Genomic DNA, 20842 nt, shown 5'->3' on the forward strand with positions numbered 1-20842 from the left:
CACACTTTGGTGGCCTCTTCTCTGTACTCTCTCAAGCTTGTCTATGTCGCCTGCAAACTGGTATAGCATTCCCATACTTGAGTATAGGTCGAACCAATGTAATGTATAGGCGTTTGATGATGTTCCTGTCCTTGCTGACAAAAGTTCGCTTGATGAGGTCATCATCAGGAAGGCAGTGATGGTGTACATAACAGATACCAACTTGTTCTGCGACGAGCAACATGGATTTGTGCCTCTCTGATCATGTAAGACCCAGCCTAGTGTGTTTAGATGAGTGGACAGAAGCTTTGGACAGTGGAGAGCCCCTCGACGCAATATACTTTTAAAAGACTTCAAGAAGGCTTTCGATACTGTGTCCCACCAACGTCTCTCCAGCAAACTTAATAGCTACTATAACGTCTCTATATGAGTGAAAAATTCTCGAACGAGATGTTAAGCAAGATACAATCAATCAATAGCTACTATATCAAAGGCAACGTAGGAAGTTGGATCAGGAGCTTTTTAATGGACAGATCACAGAGGGTCTCGCAAAATGGGCATATATCAAACTGGACCAGCGTCACGAGCGGCATTCCCCAAGGTAGTCTGTTAGGTCATGTCCTCTTCGTGATCTTCATCAACGACTTAACAGACGTTATATGCAGTGTCTTCTCTGACGACACAAAGGTCTACGGAAGGGCATCTACTGAGGAAGACAGGATAAAGCTGCAGGTAGACATTAACAAACTGTCGGCCTACTGCTGTTAGGCTGACTGATCGATTGTTACCCTGTGTGCTTCTACCTCCATTCTTGAAGATAGGGATGACTTGCCCTTGTTTCCATTGTGCTGGTAACTCATCGTACTCAACTGACTTAGTATAGATTATCCCCAGTGGTTTTGTAATAAAATGTGCGACCTCTTTAATGACCCTTGGATGGAAGCCACCAAGCCCAGATGACTTACTGATCTTTAAGCTCTGGAGCTGCTTAAGAATGACTTCTTCTGTTATGCTTTGTCATTGAGTATATTCCCATCTGACTTATCCTCCATTGCTGCACAGTTGAAGTGTCCTCGTTCGTGAATACACTACAAAAGAAGTCATTTAAAAGTACTGTCTTGTAGCCTTCACCACTATGTATCATACCCTCACAGCCTTTGAGCTCATCTACACCGCATTTCATTGTTAGCTTCGACTTGGTATATTTCCAAAACGCTTTGGGATTTGTCTTTATTTCACTTGCGATCGCTTCCTCGAAGTTTTGTCTCAGCTCTCATGTGTGGCTTCACAGTTTGTTCCTCGCTCTACAGTAGTCCTCATAGTCGTAATAGTGATGGGTTGTGGTATACATCTCCCAAGCTCTCTGCTTGCTTTTCAAAAGCCTCCTCTCTTCTTCATTCATGTACGGTTGTCGTTTTTTGCTGGATCTGTTAACTACGGTATAGGTTGGTATGTGGCCCCGCATTTCACTTTCCAGCTTCTTGCTAAAATCTCCCATGCTTCCTGTGTGTTTTTGTCCTCCAACTCGTTTTCCCAATTTCCCAATAACTAAAGTCCCCGACTATGCTTTAGTCACGTACGTCTCTATCCGCTACACTCCGAAGTAGCCTTTCTATGTTCTGGTTAATCTCATTGTCGCTTGATGGCCTGCGATATATACAACCTTACACGATTGATTTATTTCCTCTCACTTTCACATTGACCCATATCAACTCTTCAAACTCCTGTTCAATATCACGCACCACGTTAAAAACCTCTGACCCAAAAAGATTTGAAATGTATATACATACCCCACGTCACTCGAACTCCAGGTTGTGGAACGGTGGTTGATAACCTTCCAATCTGTCACTTCTAGTTTTGACATACAATTTGTTGGTTTCACTTCTGTTAGCGCAATAATGTCCGGTTTATTTTTCTCCACGCACTGTTCTAGGTCTAACATCAACGTTACTTGTTAAAATCTTAAGTTCATCCGTGATAGAACTATTTACATGTGGATGCTTGTGCCGTTTACCCTGCACATTCCGAGTCCCAGTCTTTGACAACGTCCCCTGTACCTGCGGCCCTTGCACCCCTTTAAACTGCAAGGCTCTCAATTGTCGGTGAAGGATTTTCCCTCCTCTGATAAAAATATGATCAGTCTCTCCTTGGTTCCTCCTATTTCTTAGTCCTTTTCGCAATTTATAATCCTCCGAACGTTGCATCTCTTTCACTTAGAGATATATCCCTTTAAGATAAAGAGATATCTCTTTCACTTTAAATCTCTTTTAAAACAGAAAAGATATAGCTCTCTCACTGAAAGAGACACCTCTTGATTTATAAAAAGTTATTCTTGAATCCACACGGAATGTTCCTTATAGCGGAAGCGCGCCAAAATTATGTTACACGGCATGCATGAGTTTGAAGTGATGCAAGGATTTTCAGCTTTAGATTGATTGATTGAATATTGTTTAACGTCCCTTTCGAGAATATTTCACTCAAATAAAGACGTCACCACTGCCGGTGAAGGGCTGAAAAACTTAGGCCTATGCTCGACGCCTACGGCCATTGAGCATGGAGGGATCTTTATCGTGCCACACCTGCTATGACACGGGTCCTCGGTTTTTGCGGTCCAAAGGACCGCCCCCTTTAGTCGCCTCTTACGACAAGCAAGGGCGTACTGAGGACCTATTCCTACCCGGATCCCCACGGGATTTCTCATCTTCATTTTGATGTGCACACATGATTGTATGAATGAAAAATACAAACATCTTATACATATATACTATTTTTACTGACTTTGTCAAACAAATCTACTGTTCAACACGGTAGAGACAACCTCCTCTACATGTTCAGCCATTTTGATAATGTGCACCTATTACGTCATGCAAAAGGCGAAGGTCATTGACGGGAATAATCCTTGTAGTCAAATTATTAAGGTCATGTCTTAAATTTTAAGAGATATCTCTGTTACACTTTCTGAAAGAGATATATCTTTAACTTAAGATATATCTTTCTCTTTTTTTGCATCGGTAAAGAGATGTCTCTTTAGCTTTAAAAAATATTTCTTAAAATTATTTAAAGAGACATCTCTCAAAGTTAAAGAGATATCTCTTTTTCGAATGAATAGTAAAACGGATTGCCATAATCAAATCCAAAAGAATTTTTACATGAGGAAACGTTTACATATTCTGATTTTCAGGACAAATTACTTACTAAACGCTCTGAGTTTGGATTATGTTTGTGCATGTTTAAGTCTTTCCACAATCCCCTGGCCAGTTATAATGAAATTATGACCCTCTTTGGTTAGACTATTATCGGTATTCTCTTATCTTTTCGTGAAAACTAGTGGTATTTCGAAAGACCTCGTCTCGGGGTTTGGCGTTCTATTAATAATTGGCTGCGACAGTTCTCAATATCTCAGCATCACAACTGTTGAAAATTCATATAATTATGAAACCACAGCATATGATTATGGAAACGCATCCTTAACATAAGACATATACAGCGTTCCATACTCTACTCAGCGTAACTGAAAACTATGAGGTTCCGCAAGATGTATGGAATGAGACACTAGAGTATGTGAAGGAGCAAGAAATGAGAAGTAGAATTAGAGGCGTGGCTCTATACATGAATAAAGGAACAAGAAATGAGAAGAAAAATTAGAGGCGTGGCTCTATACATGAGTAAAGGAACAAGAATTAGAGGCGTGGCTCTATACATTAGTGAAGGAAAAGAGAAAAAGAATTAGAGTTGTGGCCCTATACATGAGTAAAGGAACAAGAAATGAGAAAAAGAATTAGAGGCGTGGCTCTATACATTAGTGAAGGAAAAGAGAAAAAGAATTAGAGTTGTGGCCCTATACATGAGTAAAGGAACAAGAAATGAGAAGAAGAATTAGAGGCGTGGCTCTATACATGAATAAAGGAACAAGAAATGAGAAGAAAAATTAGAGGCGTGGCTCTATACATTAGTGAAGGAACAAGAAATAAGAAGAAGAATTAGAGGCGTGGCTCTATACATGAGTGAAGGAACAAGAAATAAGAAGAAGAATTAGAGGCGTGGCTCTATACATGAGTGAAGGAACAAGAAATAAGAAGAAGAATTAGAGGCGTGGCTCTATACATGAGTGAAGGAACAAGAAATAAGAAGAAGAATTAGAGGCGTGGCTCTATACATGAGTGAAGGAACAAGAAATAAGAAGAAGAATTAGAGGCATGGCTCTATACATGCTGTAGACATTTTAACTTTCTTTTTGGTTCTCTTCTTGGTGAACAATTTTAAGAAGCTGACAACCTGAGCAAAGCACCACAGAAAGAGAAAGTCACTACAGTTGAAAGTAGCAAAATGGCAGCTCTGACAATACAGAGTTTGCAAAAGATAAGAAAAGTGGAACAGTTTGATCTTTTCTGGGAGAAGGTTAAAAACAGACTACAAGAATTGAAAGTTAATGAGCCACAGCTGCTTAGAAGGAAAAGGCTACCAAAACGTTTTGATGAGGGTTCCGAATCATATCACCCGACACCAGTGGAGGAAATACATATATATCGGAAACATTATTTTAAGGCCTTAGACCTTGCGGTCAATTGTATTAAAGACAGAATGGATCAATCAGGCTATGTTTTCTATGCCAACCTAGAGAACCTTTTGACGAAAACGGTAATTGGTCAGATTTATGAGAACGAGCTAAATTTCGCGTTCATTTTCTATACCTCCGATATTAATAGAAGAGATATTAAAACACAGCTTGAGACCATGAAAGCTGACCCGAAAGTTCGCTCAGAGGAGACAGCGGTCAAAATCATTGTAGACTATTTGGTTGAGGGGATTTGTGTGTGCTCTATTTAGCCAAATAGCAATTCATAATTCGATTAAGTTTGGTCATGCCTGCCACTAATGCCGTCAGTGAGGTCTTTCAGCAACCTTCGAAGGGTAAAACCTTACTTGAGATACAGTAGAGTGAACCATCTCATGACCCTGCACACTTACAAGGAAGAAACTGATAAATTAGATCTAGTTTTTGTTGAAAATGAATTTGTGCAGACAAAAGAATATCAAAAATTCCTCTTCGGACAAATTTAAGTAATGACTTTTAAGAAAATAAATAAAGTGTCTGAAATTATACGTTAAGTCAATCACAACCAACTTTTTATTAGAACTGTACATGGAATTGCAGAAATAATAGAGTACATATCTTTTTCTTCTCATATTTGGGGGAGGGGGGGGGGAGTAAAGGGAAGGGGGCTGGTCCTCCACTTTGTAAAACCATGCTACATGGCTGATATATAATGATGGCAGAGGAGCGTCCATTTCAGCTGTGGCTTGCCACGATGGCATAGACCCCAATTCATCGATTTTAAAAATGCGTTCAATATTTTAAAAGTATCATGACATAATTTGTTCATTACATATTTTGTGTTATTAATTGTCATATAGGAGAGGTCTTTCTAGACAACAGAAATATCTTCATACCAAACCAAAAGCATATCAAATGACAAAGTTATAAAACAGCAAGTTACAAAGGTTGCTGTGAGAATTCTATGGGTTTTTTCAAAGATGAGAGCCAAGGGACATAACCTTTGAAAGGTGTGGATTCAGCTATCATCGGAAGAAAATGACTTAGGTCACCAAGTGTTTTCTAGGACATTCTGATGGGTTTCCCCTTGTAATTTAAAGCTTTTGTTAATTTAGACACACTGGTATTAATTAATTAGAAATATGAATTCTAATTTGCATTTGCAATAAAACTTTAATAGCATATTTGCCAAACATGATGAAATATGCGTCTAAAATGTGGGCGTGTTAACTAGCCCGTGTATATAATTATACTTAAAAGTGCATAACGTCAGTCTTTGTTCATTGCAATATTTACGGGTTCCTATTTTACGTAATGTATATTTATATACAATATTTCGCGTTGTAACGCGGGGAAAAAAGCGTTTATTAACGAAATTTTTGCTTTAAAACGCGAAAGTTTCGCGTACCACGCGCGTAAAAAAAAAAAATGCTACGAAAATGAGCTCAATGGGCTTCCGTGAAGGTGTGTAGTCGGGGACTATGGAAATTAACATGGAATGTGTATTTTACGGCTTTGCTGTTATGGAAAGTATTACGTTTCCCACTGTAGTTACTCACCTCACATACCCGACAAACTTTACAGTGATTCCTTATATACATGTATAAAGTGCACAAAATCGTAGTTGTGTGTTTGTTATGTCTCCCTTCTGCCGGGGGAGATATATTATTCTCGTACTTTTCTGTCAGTCTGTCTGTGTGTCTGTTACGAAATCTTGTGAACGCTTCTCCTCCTGTATGGCTTATTCGATAGACTTGAAACTTTGCACAATACTTCAATGTCATTTGTAGATGTGCATATTGTAAGGACAGGAGGATCCAATTGTTATCCTTAAAGTTAAAATGGATCTGAGTGGTGGAGGGTGTAAAATAGCTTGTGAACACTTCTCCTATGTAACTTATCGGAGTTCATAATGTCTATGTTTTTGCTTATGTTTCTCCTCCATACCATGCAGTACATTACGGGGGAGGTTTCATTTGGAGCACTTCCATTTTTAGGAGCTGGGGAGACATTTGTTTTTTATAAAAACAATCACTAGTTTATTACAGTTTTACAAATGGTTTATACGTGCACCTAGTTTTTTAACAGTTAAATTAAAATTTGTAACAATTTCTAATGCTTGTAAGATAAAGGTATCACTCTCAGAATTTTACATAAAGTAAGAAACAACTGAGAGGTCTGGGACCTCCATCTTTTCTATCCTCAAATACACGCAATATTTTGTTGTTTAAATAAAAAATTCAAACTTTCAAAATATGTACACAAATCCAAACGCATAGACACATGTTTTTTCTTCACTAATCACTTGCACAATTTCTTTTCACAAACTGTTTTTTCCTCTTCAGTCGCCAGCTCGGAGCAAGCAGCACATAATGCTTGTGCAATATGACCTGCGATTGTGAACCACCTGGAGACATCCTTCGATTTATGTGCCAGGAAGCACAGTTTTGTCAGATTGTTCTTGCGTGCTTTCTTTTTGTTTCGGGTTCTCTCTCCTACAAGAGCACATGCAGTGTTGATGGAACTGAAACATTTTTTGACCTCCATTGTGGGTATTTTCTCAGGTATGCAGAATCCAAAATAGTTGATGTAATGAAACAGAATTGCAGTCTTCAAGGACAGTGTTTCATTTTTAAAACTTGTTTCCACACGCATCGGGGAGGAAGGTTTGACATTGTGCACATGACGACCTACATATAAAAATTTAAATTAGAGCATGTACGATAACTATATCATGATATTTCCCGAAAAGTGAAAAACTAATTTCAACTCCGCCCCCACACCAATTCATCATAGCTATCAAAATTCATGATCGAGGTAGGTTACATACTGTAAGACTGATATAAGCCAGGATACAATTTACATATATCAAAAAAGTTTCATTGAGAAGTCTTTAATTTTGACATCTTTTTTTATTGTACACCTCCAGAATCGAAGAGGTTTCTATCGGTCTGGCCGCCCGTCCGTTTATGGCTTAAATTTTTAAACCGAACTGTAAGTGAAAGAGATTTTAATGGATGCAATCCTTGTGACATAGTTATTCCTATGCCATAGGGATAAAATACCATATATTATGCTGCTGTTACTGTTCTCCAACACACCATGTTAGGTCATTTTAATGCAAGTAAGATACGCCTGAAAGACGGCCAACTCTAACTCTAAACAAATAGCAAGAGGCCCATGTGCCACAACGCTCACCTGATGAGGCCCATGTGCCACAACGCTCACCTGAGTCAGCTTGGCCTCGCTGTTCTTCATTAGAATATTGTTTACCCCTTATTATGATTCTAACCTAGCCCCATGGGATGATGATTTAACTTAAATCCACACAACATGGGGGATGCTTCAATATCAGAATGACTAACAATGCTTTGCTGTTCTGGGTCCATGGTCCATGAAAAAAAAAAAGATTTACAACTTAGTTACATTGCATAATGATCTGATTTAACGTGGCCCTGCTAATATTAAAAACGATTGATAATGAATTTCTTACATATTCTCATCACTATATAAAGTCAAATAAGAATCTACACTACATTGGAATGCTTTCAAATTGATATAATGACTAATCATTATCAGTGGTTTTTAATAAGATTATATATATTTCAATGATAAAACCTGATCCCCTATTGAGGTCCAATCCCTAATTTTTAGTATTTGAGGATGCTTGCAAATAAATATGACTTATTATATACTTTCAATATCATCTCTTCTTTTTTCTTTAAAAGTTTGTGGGCATATATCACACGATATATGCCCGGAAACATTCCGGCCCGCAAACATTACGTCACAATCAAATTTCTACGCCGTTAATTTTCAAATTTTTCGTGTTTTTCATCTTTTACTCAGTTAAACCGATAAAGTTATTGTTAAAAATAAAATTATTGTTAGTTTCTAAATGAAATTGAAAGTATATAATAAAAAGGTTATAGACTTTGTATGGGAAATATGACGACCTCGTTTTTTGTCGCGAACGGACCTCGCAAGCTCGGTCCGTCTACGCGCCAAAAAACTCGGTCGTCATATTTTCCCATACAAAGTCTATAACCTATAATAATTGGACCTGACCTGTTGGTGGACCTGACCTGTTGGTCTTGAGAAGAAGATTGTTTTTAAATTCCTCATATATTGCCATGTAAAATTTGATATCCCATTGTGTTCCCACCCTACCCTCCAGGGCCATGATTTGAATAAACTGGAATATGTACCGCCTGGGGATGTTTGCATATTAATATGTTTAATATGACTGGCCTTATTAGCCTTCGGAAGAGAACTTTTAAAGATTTTCCATGTGTATTACCATGTAAAACTTTGATCCCCTATTGAGGCCTTATTGAAGCAAACTTTTATTCAATTCTAAATGAGACTTGGCAGCAGGACAAACCCATCTTAGCCCTCTCCCTAATGCGGTCTCATCCTACCCCGGGGCTTCGATTTTAACAGACTAGAATATTTCCTACATGTGGATGTTTACATATTATTATCACTAACCATGGCACTGTTTCTCTTGAAAGTTTAAAAGTTTCTTTTATATATGTATTCCCATATAAATCTTTATTCTTCTATTGTAGCCCCACCCTACCCTTGAGACTTTGATTTAAACAAACTTGAATCTACACTACCTGAGGATGCTTGCATATTGATATGACCAATTTTGGAATTTGTTCTTGAGAAGAACATTTTTAAAGATATTTCCGGTATTTCATGAATATATATCCCCATGTAAAAATTTGATCCCTCTTGTGACCACACCGGCTATGATTTGAACAGTTTTGAATCTTCTCTCTGACAGTAAGGGAGCTTTCATATAAGTTTTGTCTTTTCTGGTCCAGTGGTTCTTGAGAAGATTTTTTAAAAAGATGCCACCATAATTTCACTGTTTCTTGATTATCTCCCATTAGATAGGTCGTGCCCCTTTATTTGAACAAGTTTGAATCCCCTTTATCTAAGGATGCTTAATGACAAGTTTGATTGAAATTAGCTTTGTAGTTCTGAAGTCGAAAATGTGTCAAGTTTACGGACGGACAGACGGACAGACAACAGACAATCATAAAAATTCATAGGAACTTATAGCTCAAAAGAGCTGAAATGTTATCAAATTTGAAAATGTCACGCCCTCATTTGCATTTTTTTTTTTTTTTTTTTTTTTTTTTTAATCTTTAACATCCGTTTTCATTATGTCATCATATTGATAGAATGTATTGCAGATAAAGAATACGGGGTTTCATACACTAGACGCATCTCTGGGTTTGCAGAAGCGGAGGTATATACCCATTTCTCGCAAAATAGAATAAAATATCAATCCTTTAACCATCGGTGAAAACGTTCAAATATATCACAATAAAAAATAAACCTAATTACACTCACCATTTGACAAGGAAAGTCCCACAACGAGAAAAACGGCAAATTTTAAACAGCCATTCATGTTTGAAAGCAGCATGTCTATAAATATTTTACACGTCGCCGACTTCATGTTATGTGATGCGTTTACAAGGCTTCAACAACACATTATACGACCAGCGGCTTTTAGTAAATATACTGTCGCTTTCTCGGAAAAGACCTAAGTTTCAAGGTTTATTAATTAAACAAAGCAGAGTTAATTAATTTATAGCCAATTTCTCACGTCCTTCTGTAACACTGCCCCCATGGCACTGACTGGTAATAGGTTATGTAAATTGAAGACTTCAAATTTTATCAATCTTATTCAAGTAATTAACTTTAAAACAGCTTCGTCATTGTGAAAAACAATATTAATTTCAAAATTCAATAAGCATGCAGTCCTTGGCTTTATCATATCAACGCCAAAGTGACTGCTCCACCCATTCTCGAAGTTTGCGTAACGCACCCTCTGGTGACAGCATGTTAGAGAAGCTTGCGTAACGCGCCCTCTGGTGACAGAATGTTGCATGTAGTGAAACTTGTGTACGCACCCTCTGGTGAGAGAATGTGCTCCACAATGATTTCACTAGAATTCAAAAGGATTCGGAGTTGCTAGCAACCTCATCATGATTCGGAATTTAACTTTCTGTACTCATGTTGAATTGATTTAGATTTAATTCCTTTTGGTGATAATAATGAGCAAAATAATGCATGCACAGGCCCTGGAGCATCGTTTTGTTGTTTTTTAAACCAGGAATCATGCAATTAATAGATTTAACGTATTTAACATGACCTACATGTATACATATTTTAAAGGCAAACTAAGATAGTCAACATTAGACGAAAAAAATGACAACTTTTCTAATCATAAATCAAACTATTTCAGACAAACACCCCCCCCCAAATAAATCATATATATTGTTATTCATTATAACAATAATTATAACTGCGGACAATCTCCTTTATCATATGATGAATTAATCAATTTTCTTCTTTTAATCATGAGCATTTATAGAGATATTTTCTTAGTTTACATAATTCTGTAAAACAAATTGTCGACAATACTTGATCAATTTTGAAAGCAACGTTTTTTTTTAAGGAGGTATGCTACACTTGAGAAATTTGATATGGATGAAAAGTGGAAGATATGTACAACAATATGTTTGAATTGAAAACTTTCAAATTTACTTTATTTAGCCAAGATAATGCAGTTTTAGTTAAAGGCAATCTGGGAAAAAAGTAACACGTCTGCTGGACTGGAACCCGCGATCTACAGTTCAGCAGTCGACGCGCGAACCCACTGAACTACTCAGTAATATGTGGTAATATTTTGTAAATGAATGGACAGATATTACTGATATTTGTATTTTCATCCATGTTTTAAAAGAAGTCAACCATTATGCGATGTAGAGTACCTCCTTAAAGGTAATATTTCGTTAAGTACATTTTTCTAACTTTAAACTACAATACATTGATACTATACGTGTATGCTTCAACCTGTGACAGTGAACATAATTTACGAAGTCTTTTCTTTCTTGGAATACTATAAATTTGTTTAATCTCTAAGTGATGAGAAGATGAACGATATTTTCTAATTTAGATATAATGTACATACATGCACTAGCACATAAATAATGTGCGTTTGTCACTTAAAACAAAGAACTACCTTAAGAAAATTGAAAGTTACAATTTATGTAGAAATAGGATTACTTATACATATATCTGATATTGATTATGTTAAATATAGTTGATGAATAAAGCTTTCATTTAAATATTTCTACAACATACACTTGAGAAAAGTTTCAAAACTACTACGGGTTTCTCATATGAGCATATCATTTAACCTTTGTTTGACCTCACATAAAAATTGATTTTCATTTGCATATTCATTACAATTTCTTGTACGTATCCGGACCCTAAAGAATTTAATCAGTTCTTTCTTTCTTAATGACACCCATAATATTTGTATCACATACACATCTAGGATTTCTTGATAGATATTACTCGAAATACAATTATTACTAGTTTTATTAAATTTTAACCAACATTTCAACACTCTATACTATTCTATATTTTCGCCTCCAATACAATGGTTTCTGCATTCCGCAAACAGGCACCTGGGTTTGAACCCACTCTTCCTTTGATCCGAAAATATCAATATGTACTAAATATACAAGTACCATCCACTAATCTGACCTTTTTCATTGTAAGTTATAGAGTTTTATTGGATTAAATATTCAATCCAGTAAAAATATGCAACTATGATTGATTTTAATATATTCTATTGTATAAGTGTATATACAAATGGTTCGAAACACAAGTTCTTTCAACTGACGGGGTTTTCACCTTAAATAAATTTAAAAAAAATACTAATTGATATTATAAATAGACATAATCATTTATTAGTTACATTAAAGAAATGAATAAATATATACATGTGTTATAGGTCAGTTATTTGAATAAAGCATGGTGTTAACATTGAATCTTCCAGAATCTCTTTTGTACTTAGAACAGAGGAAAAAATATGTTGGTTTATTTCAACATGTTGAGTTTCGTCTCCTCATAGACGTAAATGACAATCAATAATTGAAAAAAATGTAAAGGAAAATGTATGCTTCTATAGAGTTTAATAAATGCGCAAAATGGCGTTGGTATAATTGAAAAATCACATACAATAGACATAGAATCCATGAATTTTTAGGTTATATTCCATAGTTTAGAGAGAGAGAGAGAGAGAGAGAGAGAGAGAGAGAGAGAGACTTAGGAAACTTATAATCCCCTCCGGTTTCATCGTCAGGTTGACTAATTCAGAGCAAGTGATCATGTGGTCTGTAGTGGTACCACCCGGTGGCTCCTGGGGTTGAGACAGGTTTTGAGCCCCATTTCTACTCTCTGAGGGGAATAATGGACAAAGTGTCCGTCCACTGGTTAGAGTAGAGAATCCTAAAGGGTATTTTCAATGACACCCGGAAGTGTTGTTTAGCTGTAGAGTAGAATATGTCCCTATCCACTGGAGCTACCGGGTGGTACCACTACAGCCCTATACTGAAAGGGTAAATCATAGTCCTAGGGGTCCTCTACATTCACTTGATATTCATTCTATCTTGTCTTCAAAGATTATAGTTGGAGTCGTAGTTGATCTTAAAATGTTAAATCTCAGGCAAGCTAAACAACACTTCCGTCTATCACATACACATTAAGTTTTTCTGCATGACATCGAGTACCTCTTAGGATTCTTTATTCCAACCATTGGAGGATACTTTGCCCCTTTCTCCCTTCACAGAGTAGAGATAGGGACTCCAAATCTATCCCGATCTCCTGGAGCCAGCAGGTGGTACCACTACAGCCTCAAACTGAAAGCGGAGAATGATAGCCTTAAGGACCCTGTACCTTGCCCTGATATTCATTCCGTCTTGACTTTAATGATTACTACTCTAAAAGCAGTCATTAAACTCCTGACCTCTATGAGATTTTGTCCCGTGGGAATCCGGGTTAGAATAGGTCCTCAGCACCCCTTGCTTGTCGTAAAATGTGACTAAATGGGGCGTTCCGTCGGATGAGACCGCAAAATCCGAGGCACCGTGTCACAGCAGGTGTGACACGATAAAGATCCCTCCCTGCTCAAAGGCCGTAAGCGCCGAGCATAAGCCTAAATTTTGCAGCCCTTCACCGGCAATGGTGACGTCTCTATATGAGTGAAATATTCTCGAGAGGGACGTGAAACAATATAAAATCAATCAATCAATCTATGAGACTTTAAAACATTCAAAGTTCAGGCGAGCTTAACAACACACCCGGGTATCACAGACCTCTTTTCTTGATGGTATTGAGTACTCATTAGAATTCTCTACTCCAACCAGTGCACACTTTGTCCCTTCCTCCTCCCACAGAGTAGAAATAGGGACTCCAAATTTGTCTTGATCCCCTGGGGTAACCGCCTGCTACCACTACAACCCCAAACTGAAAGCGGTAACTGATGGTCTAAAGGGTCATATACCTTGCCTAGATGTTCCTTCCGCTCGTCATAGCTAAAGACAGTCATTAAACCCTTTCATGCTCTATGAGATACGTAAGATGTCAAATTTCAGGCGAACTGAACAACACTTTCGGATATCACAGACCTTTTATCTGGATGACATCGAGTACCCTTTAGTTTCCCCCACTCCAACCGTGGACACTTTGTCCCTTCATTACACCACAGATAGAAATATGGACTTCGAGTCTGTCCCGACTCCCAGGAGACACCTGGTTGTACCCCTATAGCTTCAATCTTAAAGCGAGAAATGATAAGGCTCGGGATCTCCTATCTTGTTCCGTTGTTCGTTCTGCCTTCCATCAAATATTAGCGGCATGAAACTTCTGTATTGAGTATGTCATGCGGAATGTCAGAGTCCAGGTGAGCCAATCCACAACTTTAACACTGACCTACTTCCTTAGTTGGATGGAGGTAGTATTCCCCAGATATTGCAGTGGAAGTGTTTGTTTCATTATTTAATCTTTTTCCTTACAGCACTTTCTCAAAAGATTGGCACATGAAAGTAGGATCAGTCTTGAGATAATAAACATCCCGCATCATATAGGTTTTCCTATCGTATGAATTTATTCATTGATACTTATTGAATAAGATCATAATATTCTGGTGAGCCAAAGTATCAATGTGAATTAACTTTAATGTAAGGTGCCAAAATCAATTGTTAAAAAAATTAGAAAATGAATAGGGTGGTCAATTCTATTTGCTTCCATCCTTTTATTGCAAATTACAGATAAAATATTTCAATTCATTAATGTTTAACCTCTCATGTGAGCTAAGTTGCTTATGAGTGTTGCCATTGACATTTATCAATTCAAACCATGAATTTAAAGCTGTAATTCAAATTTCCCTTCAAAACAGGTTTCAAATTAAATATATTTCTATGAGTACTCTCAGTCCTTTGATGTTTTTCCTTTGTTGCTGCTAGCTTCTACGCCTACGGGCTTATTGGCTGTTGTAGCTTCTACGGGCTTATTGGTTGCTAGCTTTAACCTGGTAAATAATTCCCCATAAGGAGATGACGTTTCGATGTGTCCTCGTCAACCCTATGGAACTGCCTCCCCCCCGGACCTTCGATTCGAAGTTCATATGCTGTTTTTAAAAATAACCTTAAAACATATCTTTTTAAACTTGCATTTAATTTGTAATTCAGTACTAACGCAATCATTTGTTTTTACAGGTTGATTTCCTAAAAAGAAAAAAAAATCCCACTCTCATAATAAACTTTGAGCATGTCTTACATAACCTTTATAGTTTTGACTACTGTTATTTACTAACGGTATGCTAACCTCATTTTAGTATTATTCCACGTCCTTTTTATGTGTTTATTGTTCTTTGTTTTAGTTTGTTTTACATGTACAGCTCTTTAGGGTAATTCTGTTGATTATATAAGGCGCTATATAAATGTACAGTGGTATGGAACTTTTCAATTGCGAAATAACAAAGACTGTCGTCTGTAAATTTTGAATTTATTTGTTGGAAGTAAATGCAGACTTTACTTGCAACAGGTCAACAGCATACAAAATGAATTAATTAGACAATTGTTAGATTTAAAAACACATGTACAAAATTAAGTCACACCCATATACAACAAAAATGTTTTTCTATTCAGAACTGTGTGAAGAGTTCTCAGAGTTCTGTGATGTGACTACCGTGGCGTATTAAGACGGATACATGTAGGTAATGGTGTGACTCTCGTAGCTTAAGAAGATCTTTTCTCCATTAGAAATCATCACTATGGGTTTCTTGAAGCCCTCGTCCTCCGGGGAGATGATCTGGATAAGTCCGCCTTCTGGCGACACCTGGTGGATGTTGTTAGAATAATGTCCGGCCACGTACACACTTCCACGGTGGTCCACTGAGATTCCCATTGGAACGCGCAAGTTCTTGTGTGAATATCGGAAAATGTTGCTCCCATCCGTGGTGATGCAGTACAAGCAACCGCGGAAGTCGGAATCCGTGTAGTAGACGCGGTTATGGTCTGCTGCACAGATGTATTTCACTTTACTGCCTTCGATTTTCATCGCGTTGACAAAAACCAAGCGGTTGTCTGCGTCCAGTTCCCAAATATCTATGGATTTCAGGCAGGCGACTAAGATTTTCCCGTCAACGAAGGTGATTCCAAAGCATTGGTTAACGGTTTTAAAGTGGAAACGTTCCATGATGCTCAAAGTTTTTGTCCCAGCTTCTAGTAGCTGAATAGTTTTCATCACTGGGATGGTGACGGCAATGATATTCGTACCCTTTCGATCAGGAAGAAGAGTAGCATCAAATGGATTTCCATACAAAGGGCATACATGAGTATCAAGTCTGTTTCCTGATTCAGAGTATCCTCTGACCTCTCGCCCTTTGTTGTCTACTAAAATTAGGTTTCTATTCAGCGCAAATCCGCCCGATATGAAACTACTTTGGTACTTTAAAGCCAGGAAATTATGCCTTCTTTCAGACATACGAACTGGTAACCTTGGTGACAACTGCAAGTGATCAATTGTCTTATCAGAATGAAGAGCGGTGTGTTTAGCTTCAGCCACACCCAGTGTGTGCATTTTCGAAACGAGGTCGGAATCTTTGATATCGTATTGAGTTCTTACGATTTTCCCAGCGCGATGTTGCATGTTCTCCTCTAATAATTGGCATTGCTGTCGAATTTTCGCCCCTTCCGTAAGGACAGCAAGTGGAGGAACGTTCTTAGTGGCCGCGTCCAGTAGATCTTTGTAGTAATTAATATTTTGAAGTTTTTGTTCAAAAACTTCAATATCCTGTCTTATATGAGTGGTTTCCCTCTCATGGAGTTCTTCAAATTCAGCTTTGAGTGCCTTTTCCAAATTATCCAAATGTTCATTCACGTGTTCCCGAAATGTTTGGATCTGTTTTTCTTCTTCCGTTTTGTGACTAGTAAGGTCTTCAACAGCTTTTTTCCTTTCAGTTACGATTTTCTCAGCGTTGCTACTCATGGTGTCTAGTTGAGACACAAGGACGGTGAGCTCCTGTTTCTTCCGCATGACCTCAATTGCTCTGTCTATTGGAAGAAATGAAGTACATTGGGAGTGCGTACCTGTCTTGCATCTTCCGCAACATGCTGATTGATGTTCCATACAAAATTTTGTCACCTCTTCTCGTGGGTGATCTATACAGAATATTTTTCTTTGCATAGTGTACGGGTTATTCTCGGCGTCAGCGATCGGGATCACGAGATGTCGATTCGAGGATTGAATGGAAGCATGATTCTCGACACAATCATCACAGAGAGCTTCGGCGCACTCTGAACACCACGATTTGGCGGTGGATGTTTTCGTTCGACGTTGACAAGGCTTACATCGTTTGGTTTTCAATTGCCGCTTCATAACATGTGACAAAAGAAGGTTGTTGGCAGGAAGTCTGGCCACGATTTTCTCTGGGTCTGCTTCTGCGGACTCTGGAATCGGTACGGCGCATGTTGGGCATCTTATCTGAGCACTTGAGTCGGATTCCCTCGTTGCCTTGGCGTGAATATTTAGACATCCTTCGCAGAAGGTATGGAGACATGGAAAATGTTTTGGATTCGTCAATTCTTTGTTACAGATTTTGCAAATCACAAGATCATTTCCAACTTCATCGTCACCACGAAGGGATGTTGTAGGCCGTGTCCTAGCCGATAACTGTGTTCCTTGACGAGATGTTGTCGCTGATATTCCTGCCATTTTAAAAAAGTTGTTTCTCTATATCATAAATTATATTCTTCTAAATCCAAAATAATAAACCCCATCCTTATCCTTCTACGGCCATTTTGAAATAAACTGCCTTTAAAAACAGACGCAATTTCATGTTCAAATTTGTTGGATTAAGTTGATTTAATCTGTAATGAATCTTTCGTGTGTCCTTTATCAATCGCAGAGTACCGTGCAGCTGTAAAGACGTCCGATCAGATTTCTTACCGATGGAGGGCCTGTCCTTTAAATCGGGCTTTGGACGTAACCATAATCAGTGTTCTTTGATGTGGGACATTGTTTTTAGATTCATCTTAAATGGGTACAAAGAGTTTTAAAAGGGGTTTTAAAAGTCAGTACATTTCTGTTGTTCTGAAGATAGAGCATAAGAGCTATGTATGTGATAAAAGTTTGAGGATCAACTGTAGCAATATTAATATCAATTTAATGTCAACTAATAGAGAAATAAATGTAGACGCTATTCAGCGTATCGTATATTTAAAGCAAAGGCTTATATAAATCTAGAGGAACTACACTTTTTGAAATACAATGTAATGTATAACTTTCCAACATCAATATAGAAGCCCTGTGACAGTTTACTGTTGGTGTGCAGTGAGATGAAACTTCCACAGTAACAACTGAGATTGTGTACCTGGATTCTGTACAGAACGCGGCCTCTGAATGATGCATTGTAGAGTCTGTCTTTAACAGTAACATTTTTAGTTGAGTATCTTAGGCATGCACTTACATGTAACTACGATATTTCAATAGCTTGATATTATTGAAATGTAACATAAGAACGACAATTTATCTTAAAACAGAGTTATAAATTGCTTATACAAAGCACTTTCCGGCGTCACATGCGTTTAATACACATTATAAGGCCACTTTATAAAATCTATGTCCACAATGGAATACCGAAGGCGACCTAGCAGAAAATAAATACATGTACATATTCTCGGAAAATGAGAAAATTGGCTTGACTCGGTGAAACAAATGTTATACCATATGACAAGGGGATCTATATCGAAGCAATTCACGTAGAGGTACACATACAGCGCGAACATGTACAAAAATATAATGTAATACAGTTTTATTTACCTGAAGTTATGACGACGGTTTTTACCGTTAACAAGGACATATATTAATTGCCAACGTGCAATGAATGAGAGAATCACCAACTGAGAAATGGGTCAATGAATTAAAATAATACACATCGCACCTTCGATAAAAATAACACATGTGTCAGACGTCATTGATTTGAAACATGACTTGTTCTAATTTTTGAAACTACATGAAATATTTTAAAAATGCAAGATCATTGAATGTTAGATAAACAAAGTGTAGTCAAGAGCGGATCCAGGAATTGCGGTTACGGGGAGAGGGGGGGGGGGCACTTTATGAGTCTGGATTTTACATATTTTATAGGACTTGAAATATGTCTCCTATTCAGTCATTTGTACCATTTTCTATAATTTTTTATAAGCTAGGTGAAATTAATAAAATGACGCAAATTTTAAGAGTTTTTGGAAAGAAAAAAAGTTCTCCCAATAAAGTAATTTAAGAAATCAAAAGATGTTGTCATTTATTTCTCCGGGAGTGGAAGAAATTATTGCTTCTTTATCGTTTAGTACATTGTGGCGGAAAACATCAATCAATCAATCAATCAATCAATCAATCAATCAATCAATCTATCTATCTATCTATCTATCTAAACAAGATACCATGATTTACCTTAAAAGAACATTTTACGGGGCCCGCGCCGGCTGCGCCCCCCCCCCCCCTAAATCCGCCACTGGTAGTGATTATTTTAAAATAATATAAGATAAACTTCTGTATCGGCTGAGACAATCTCATGGTTGACTCAGTTTCGTCATCTACCACTAAAACATACCATACGTTAAATTGTTTTTTGTTTGTTCAAAGAAAGAATATATGCTAGACTTAGTGTATTTTGAAATCACTTGTATTACACGATGTATATAAAGCTCTCTTCCATTCTTTATGTAGGAGGCATTATGTAGGTAGTTACTTTGTTCCACTGTGATGAACTCTTTCATCCATTAATATATAAAGCTTGCACAATGAAATAGTACAATGTAGAATATCAGCACAGGACATTACAGGGGGGCATGAGGACATCTGTGTCAGAGTATATGGCAGTTGCAGAGGAAAAAAGGTTTTAGTTTTAAAGCAATATATACTAGCCGTCATTTTAGTGTCGAAAATGTTTGTTGCAAAATTGTGATAAATATACTATTTCAATAACAACAACAACAACAAAAAAAACAAAAAAAAACAAAAAAAAAACAACAAAAAAAAGAAAAAAAAAAAAGATGGTTTATAAACATTTGTTAGTAATATTCATGTTAGAAAACCTATTCAGAGGCTCTAAATGTTGAAAACAAAATTACATTTTTGTCTTCCCGTTCAAAAAATTGATTTCTGAATAGTGCTACATGTATACATTCAATAGAACTGAAGTCTTTATTTTGATAAAATCTTAAACTTAATTTTAATTCTCTCAATAACTATTGTTGAAGTTTCATACAAAACTATTATAATAGCATATTTTATATTGCACCAAATGGTATAATTACATATACTTCTGCCCCATAGAAATATTTTTTCTACTGATACGTCGACATAGAAGATACTTACATTGACATGCAACATAAATATGTCAATATGCAACTTAATTATTTTGACATTCAAGAAAAATGTGATCAGATATGTATTAGACATCCAACAAAAATAGCGACAGGCGTTTACCTATTTAAGCGGCCAAGCTGATGTGCAACATATGATTATTTCAATATGTAACTTGTGTATGTTTAACATAATCAAGTTGCATGTCAACATAAATAAGTTATGAAGTTTCATGATAACACAATCAAGCTGTGTTAACCTAAACAAGTTACATGTTGATATAACTAAGTGAGAAAATGTATAAGTAGCATGTAAAGTTGCATTTCATCATAAATTAAGTTGTATGACTTTCTAGAACTGATGGAAACCTTATGTATATATGATAAGAATGCTTTTTGAATGATGGTTGGTTTGAACATATTTTATTGCATATATAATATACAAAAGGTTTGAACACAAGTTCTTACAACTTACGAGGTTCTCACCTTAGATTAATTGATAACAATTGTCATAAAACATATGTATAGGTAAACTAACTACATGTACATTTAGCATAAAGTGAAT

At 36.9% G+C, this 20842-nt stretch overlaps 2 protein-coding genes across 2 annotated transcripts; both read right to left on the minus strand.

Annotated features, from left to right (window-relative positions):
* Nucleotides 1–6572: 6572 nt before the first annotated feature.
* LOC125681170 (uncharacterized) lies at nt 6573–10143 on the minus strand. Its single transcript, XM_048921129.2, has 2 exons — nt 9902–10143; nt 6573–7224 (listed from the first exon to the last, which is right to left on the minus strand). Exons 1-2 carry the CDS (start codon nt 10005–10007, stop codon nt 6836–6838), a joined length of 495 nt encoding a protein of 164 aa, XP_048777086.2. The 5' UTR covers nt 10008–10143; the 3' UTR covers nt 6573–6835.
* A 5252-nt stretch (nt 10144–15395) lies between these two features.
* Nucleotides 15396–18799, minus strand: LOC125682195 (protein PML-like). The gene has a single exon (XM_048922633.2). It carries the CDS (start codon nt 17621–17623, stop codon nt 15605–15607), a length of 2019 nt encoding a protein of 672 aa, XP_048778590.2. The 5' UTR covers nt 17624–18799; the 3' UTR covers nt 15396–15604.
* Nucleotides 18800–20842: the final 2043 nt, after the last annotated feature.

This window comes from Ostrea edulis, chromosome 2 (assembly GCF_947568905.1).
Source record: "Ostrea edulis chromosome 2, xbOstEdul1.1, whole genome shotgun sequence".
Classification (NCBI taxonomy): Eukaryota; Metazoa; Mollusca; class Bivalvia; order Ostreida; family Ostreidae; genus Ostrea; species Ostrea edulis.

What these genes read in the sequence shown, in the direction of transcription:
- LOC125682195 (XM_048922633.2), bottom strand. Translation starts at nt 17,623, where the DNA reads ATGGCAGGAATATCAGCGACAACATCTCGTCAAGGAACACAGTTATCG.
- LOC125681170 (XM_048921129.2), bottom strand. Translation starts at nt 10,007, where the DNA reads ATGAAGTCGGCGACGTGTAAAATATTTATAGACATGCTGCTTTCAAAC. An exon ending in GGGACTTTCCTTGTCAAATG is followed by an intron (nt 7,225 to 9,901) that starts GTGAGTGTAATT and finishes TTTTATATGTAG; the next exon opens with GTCGTCATGTGCACAATGTC.